This window comes from Octopus bimaculoides, chromosome 11, assembly GCF_001194135.2.
Source record: "Octopus bimaculoides isolate UCB-OBI-ISO-001 chromosome 11, ASM119413v2, whole genome shotgun sequence".
Lineage (NCBI taxonomy): Eukaryota > Metazoa > Mollusca > Cephalopoda > Octopoda > Octopodidae > Octopus > Octopus bimaculoides.
This window is the reverse complement of record NC_068991.1, coordinates 45,479,104-45,486,206: the sequence shown is the minus strand read 5'-3', so window position 1 is coordinate 45,486,206 and position 7,103 is coordinate 45,479,104. Positions and strand designations below refer to the sequence as shown.

Genomic DNA, 7,103 nt, shown 5'->3' with positions numbered 1-7,103 from the left:
AGCACTTGTCGAACTTAGACACACACACATAAGACAGGCTTTTTTCAGTTTCTTATTTCTTTACTGCCCACAAGGGGCTACACACAGAGGGGACAAACAAGGATAGACAAAGGGATTAAGTCGATTACATCGACCCCAGTGCGTAACTGGTACTTAATTTATCGACCCAGAAAGGATGAAAAGCAAAGTCGATCTTGGCGGAATTTGAACTCAGAACGTAGCGGCAGACGAAATACCGCTAAGCATTTCGCCCGGCGTGCTAACGTTTCTGCCAGCTCGCTGCCTTTTTTCAGTTTCTGTCAACCAAATCCACTCACAAGGCTTTGGTCAGCCCAAGGCAATAGTAGAAGAAACTTGTCCAAGGTGTCAAGCAGTGGGACCAGAACCATGTGGTAGGGAAGCAAGTTTCTTACTACACAAACACACATCAGCACCTATAACTGAATATTATTAGGAACTATATAAAAAATATAAATATTTCATGTATTGTAGAAGTATAAGCAATTTATTGCAGGTAAATTCTAACAAAATATTATATGGACCTCTAAGGACCATATGGACCCTGGTTGAGTATCAATGATATAGACCATCATCATCATCAACATTTATTGTCTGTTTTCTATGCTGGCGTGGGTTGGACAGTTTGACAGGCACTGGCAAATCCGATTCTCTAGACTGTCTTGACTTGGTTTCTATGACTGGATGCCCTTCCTAATGCCAACCACTCAATAGTGTGTATTGGATGTTTTTTACATGGCACCAGCACCCACACCAATGCTTTTTATGTGGCACCTTGATTTTAGGATTTCAATTTTGTTGTGGTGGGTAGGTCTTAAATACAGCAGTGTGTCATCTGTCATCTCCTTCGTAAGGTTCAGTGACCAATCTGATATCTTGCCTATGGAGAACACAGTAGGTGTAGATGGACCAACATGCTGTCAGCACAAAATGGTTGAAAGCAAAAAATAAATAAATAAATATATATAAAAAAAAAAGACCACATTATCTAGCATTGGTTACCAACCAAGGATCCATGAAGGTAATACTGGGACAACAGGTGTCCTTGTACCGAGTTCAAAACTTGTTAAATTTTTAACCCTGCTCTCAGATCCCCTTTTGTTTAAATAAATTTTCTGATAGACATCTAGATTTGACAGAAAGCTCATTTAAGTTAAAAAGGTCATTGGTAGTGTAAAGTCGAGAACCGCTATGATTAGGTGTGATTTGGAGGAGAATATACTGCTACTTCAAGCAGTTTACCTTTCCTCTAATATTAGTTTGCAGTGGTGAAGATGGTAGTCAAAGTAGTGGACATTTTTATTGTCATAGTGGTCTCACAGTGGTCAAGGTGGCTAGTTCCAGGTCAGACCTGATTGATAATGACAAGCCCCCTTAACCCTTTGCAAGTTGCTGGGGTGCTGCAGCTATGCAGCGTATCTAGGGTGAGAAAGTCTGGCAGAGTCCATCCCTTTCCAGGCTAAATTCATATCTACAGTTGAGTGGAGTGGAGCAACATGAAATGAAGTGTCCTGCTCAAGAACACAACACATCTGAGAGCTGGGTTCAAATCTTACCCTAATAAACCACTAAGCCATGTGCCTCCACACTGATTGAGAAGACTTACAAAGACATTCCAGTCATGACCCCTTCAAGAACAGAATTGTTTTTACATTTTTAAGGCAATACAATGTGATTCCAGGAAGACTTGGTTAATATGTTCAGAGGGTCAATGACCAAATAGAATTAATCTAATATATGGTGTTGTCGTCATTAATGGCTGTCATTTGTAACAGTATCAATGTTATAGGGCGGAGAGGTGAAGAGAGTGGAGTGGTGTGACACAATGACTTTCATTGGTTGAAGGTCAGCAAGTTGCTGTCGTTAGTGGTGGTGACAGTGGTGATGTTGCTGGTGGTGATGGTGGTGATGTTGTTGTTGGTAATGTTGTTGGTGAGGTGGTAATGTTGTTGGTGAGGTGGTGATGTTGGTGGTGGTAATGTTGTTGGTGAGGTGGTGATGATGGTGTTGATGGTGATAATAGTTGTTATGAAGTGAAATAAGGGAGTTAATCAGGTGAGGTGTGTTATCTAAACATGAAATATGATGGTAAAAGAAAGGAGACAGAGAGGAAAAAGGAAACAGAGAAAGCTAGAGAGAGGGAGCAAGAAAGAGAACAAGAAAGGCAAGTGACTAATATATATATAAAGTATAAAGTGTTGTGTGAGAGAGAGAGAGAGAGAGAGAGAGAGAGAGAGAGAGAGTGGGTGTGTGGGTGTTAGTGAAATACATACATAGTGAGGCAGTATTTAAACGTCTTATATTCAGAAAAAAGAAAAAAATCCAACTTCTAAGGCATATGTGGGTGTGTGCATAGATGCAAATATAGATATGTTAGAGTGAATATGAAAATGTTGTTAATGTTGGGGTATACAAGTAAACATATTAATGTGAAACCATCCATCATGTAGATACTGAAATTCTATCCAAGGTGACCAAGCGGTCAAATGATCCTGTAGGTAAGGAGTAAGGTACTAGTTGCCTGGCGATTAGGTCAAGAGTTCACACTCTACTGAAGACAAACAAGTACTTCCTCATACCTCACCACTTTGCATACTTCACTAAACAAGTGTTTCTTGGAAAAAAATAAAAGTGACTGTCCTAGTTATCTTCACCATGAGGACATCTGTTCTCTCATTTAACACTTTAGCATTTAAACCGGCCATATTCAGCCCAAATGTTACCTGTGTCTTGTTCGAATTGGCCAGGTTTGACTTTTTACACCTATCCTCCAATGTCATTGTAAAAATAAACAATCATATCATTGAAATCTCAAAGCTACAAGATAATGCATGATTAATTCAAAACAATGTGAATAAATATGCATTACATTTGACAGAGAAATCTGGATGCCAAAGGGTTAAGGGTACTTTGAAGAATGGAGAAATGTATCGTTTGTAGGAAACCCTATAGTTTGTTGTGAAGAGGTTTCACTACCAACTTTTATTTGTAGGACATCAGTGGGAATCATAGTGGGATCTTCTAGCAGATGGTGGTGAAATGTTAATGGTATCAACTACTTAGAACTGGGGGCTTTTACATGTCACCAACACGTACCAGCATCACCACGACCACCATCATTACCATCTACTATTGCCTCAGGCCGACCAAAGCCTTGTGAGTGGATTTGGTAGACAGAAGCTGAAAGAAGCCTGTTGTATATGTGTGAGTGTGTGTGTCTCAGAAGTTTGGAGAATTGTGAAGTTATCCCTTAGTCACCACTACTTCCAAGTAAATTCCAGCTTGAGGTGGTAATATTCGTCAAGGGCACAAGTTATTGGTCAAATAACAGAAAGTCCTATGGCTAAAGGCTGACCCACCAACACTTGTCCCACTGGAGGCCCTGAGCCTAAAGAGTAAGCTCAGGAGAGTAGGAGATTAGCAGAGTAAATAAACTGTCAGTAGAAAGCAACAAGAAACCATTGATTTTTTTTTCCCCCAGGCTTTGGCATGGAGATCCATGATAGCCACACTCATAGGTATGGCACATGAAGAGGGACCAACTAATGGGAATGTCATGTAATGATTAAAAAGGAAATAGACAGATTGCCATATTTAACCTTTTAGTATTTAAACTGGCCATAACGTCTAAATATTTTACCTGTTTTATGTAATCGTAGTTGTGACCAGTACCAGTGACTCATAACAGCACCTGTACTGGTGACACATGAAAGGCACTCACTACACTCTTAGAGTGGTTGGCATTAGGAAGGGCATCCAGCCATAGAAACCAAGCCAAATTCAGACTGGAACTTGGTACAGCTCTCTGGCTTACTGATTCCAGTCAAACTGTCTAACCCATGCCAGCATGGAAAGCAAACATTAAATGATGATGATGATGCTCAAACCAGCTAGATCTGGCCTCTCACACATACCCCACAATATTATTCTAAAAATATATAATCACATCATTGAAATTTCAAAACTATGAGATAATACATGATTAATTAAAAACATTGTGAATAAATAAGCGTTACATTTAAAAAAGTAGTCTGAATGCTAAAAGGTTAATTTTTCTAATATTTTGGAGGGAAAAGCCACCTGACATTTGTTTGTCAGAAAACCATTACCAGAGGAGATATCAATAGTAATATTAACAACATCAACTAGAAAACATTGGGGGAATTATTTAAACATTTAAAGGTAACATATAGAAGACAATACATGACATTGGTAAATGTTTTGTGTTAATTAATTGACACAGGTAGTAATTTTATCAACATTGACTAATATTTGAACAACAATTTACTGGTACACTGATTTTTATGTAGAAAAATTATAAACATTGACTAATAGAGTAATTAGTTGAATATTTTAACAATTTATCAGAATACAAACAGAATTATTGAATTTGGAAAGGGAAAAATCATTTTCTTTTCATCACAAACAAAGCATGCAGGAGTGGGGGTGGGAAACAGTGGTACAGGCTATGATAAATTGAAACTGATATTGGAAAAATTCTTTACAATTTTCTATGAATTAATCCAATTTGTTAAAGAAAAAAATGTGAGAACATTTCACAATAAATTTAATTTGGTAAAGAACAGAAACAAAACCAGCAACAATGAAAATTTTCTTCTAAATGAAAGAAAAATTGATAAATCAAAATAATAAAAATAAAATAAATTCATTGAATGAATATGTTGGATTAGTAAAGAAAGGTTTAGTATTTCAGGTTTATCATCTTAATCTAAAACCTTTTGTTACTGTATTTAGGCTGAAGTATATTGCTAGTGTTTCAATTAATAAAGAATTTATTAAAATAACTTTGTCATTATTAATCTGGTGTTTGAAATATAAACTAATATGGAATTGTGATGGAGGGCTTCAAGACAGAATTTGTGTTACAGAAACAGTGGCAGTTTCGAGTCAGTTGATATCAAAAGGATTAACAGCAATACTACCCAGCTACAGCATAGGTTGGAATTATTGTCCTTGCAGCTTCTTCGTGGCACTCCGTCGCTTACGACGTCGAAGGTTCCAGTTGATCCGATCAACGGAACAGCCTGCTCGTGAAATTAACGTGCAAGTGGCTGAGCACTCCACAGACAAGTGTACCCCTTAACGTAGTTCTCGGGGATATTCAGCGTGACACAGAGTGTGATAAGGCTGACCCTTTGAATTACAGGCACAACAGAAACAGGAAGTAAGAGTGAGAGAAAGTTGTGGTGAAAGAATACAGCAGGGTTCACCACCATCCCCTGCCGGAGCCTCGTGGAGCTTCAGGTGTTTTCGCTCAATAAACACTCACAACGCCCGGTCTGGGAATCGAAACCGCGAGTCCGCTGCCTTAACCACTGAGCCATTGCGCCTCCACATGTCCTTGCAGCACAACTGGATAATAGTGCAGTAAAGACGATCATCATATCCTCAAGATACTTAGTCCCACTCTAACTCAATGATATTGGAATGTACCAGTTATTAGCCAGGTAAACTGAGACAGAGTCCTGTGCCTTGTCTTGTAGACACCACATGATGGCTGTTTCAAGGCATTTTGTAAACCTTTATCTATTCAACTCCTATGCCTTATATTCAATAATAATAATCCTTTCTACTATAGGAACTAAGCCTGAAATTTGGGAGAGGGGGATTGTTGATTATATTGACCCCAGTACTAAACTGGTACTTAATTTATCGACCCTGAAAGGATGAAAGGTAAAGTCAACCTCGGCAAAATTTGAACTCAGAATGTAGTGGCAGACGAAATACCACTAAACATTTCACCTGGCATGCTAACAATTGTACCAGCTCACCACCTTAATAATAATAATAATAATAATAATAATAATAATAATAATGATAATAATCCTTTCTACTGGAAGCATAAGGCCTCAAATTTTGGGGGAAGGGATTAAGTCAATTACATCGACCCCCAGTACGTAACTGGTAGTAATTTTATTGAACCCGAAAGGATGAAAGGCAAAGTCAATCTCGTCAGAATTCGAACTCAAAACCTAATGGCAGATGAGATACCGCTAAGTATTTTGCTTGGCTAATGATTATACCAGCTCACCACCTTAATAATAATAATCTTTCTACTATTGGCACAAGGCCTGAAATTTTGGTGGAAGGGAGCAAGTTGATTACATTGACCCTGGTATTTAACTGGTACTTATTTTATCGACTCCAAAACGATGAAAGGAGAAGTCAAACTTGGTAGAATCTTAATAATAATAATAATAATGATAATGATAATAATAATAATGGTTTCAAATTTTGGCACAGGGCCAACAGTTTTTTGAAGGGAAGGTTTTAGCTGATTACAACAAGTCAGTTTTCAATTAGTACTTCATTTTATTGACTGCAGAGGAATGAAAGGCAAGGTTGACCTTGGCAAGACTTGAACTCAGAACGTGTAAAGTGTCAGAACAAATACAGCAAGGCATTTTTCCGATGCGTTAACAAGACTGCCAGTCCACAATCAATAATAATGAACTTCTTAAAGTAAAAATTTTAATTTAAATAACAAAAAAACATTTTAAATAGGTGTTAAATAAACAGTTGAAACATTAAGAAATACATTGAATACAACATTTGTAAATCAAGTTAATTAACAGGTAACTGTCCCAGGAAATATTGTCCTTCTATCTTACCATTCTTACATAAGTCTTCATGTCCAATGGCCTTCTGAAAAGCTGAATGTTAGAGAATTTCTTAAAACAAGGGTCTTCTAGCAATATCTATAAACACATCTGTATACATTTGTATCTGTGTATGTTCTTTTTGTATGTATGAATAATACGCTGTGTCTGTGTGTGTGTGTGTACGCATGGTGTGTGTGTGTTCCATTAGTATTTGCATATACTCTCTTTTACTTGTTTCAGTCATTTGACTGCGGCCATGCTGCAGCACCACCTTTTAGTCGAGCTAATCGACCCCAGGACTTATTTCTTGTAAGCCCAGTACTTATTCTATCGGTCTCTTTTTGCCGAACCGCTAAGTTAAGGGGACGCAAACACACCAGCATAGGTTGTCAAGCGATGGTGTGGGGACAAACACAAACACACACACATATATATATATATATATATATATATATATATATA

The 7,103-nt window shown here is 37.7% G+C and overlaps 1 protein-coding gene across 1 annotated transcript in view; it reads right to left on the bottom strand.

Moving 5' to 3' along the window:
• The window catches only part of LOC106872771 (claspin), a 59,663-nt gene that overhangs the window by 7,769 nt on the left and 44,791 nt on the right, over window positions 1-7,103 (bottom strand). Inside the window, exon 22 of the mRNA XM_014919871.2 lies at window positions 6,651-6,692. Within this exon, the coding sequence (XP_014775357.1) occupies window positions 6,651-6,692 (42 nt within the window). The remainder of the gene's footprint in view (window positions 1-6,650; window positions 6,693-7,103) is intronic.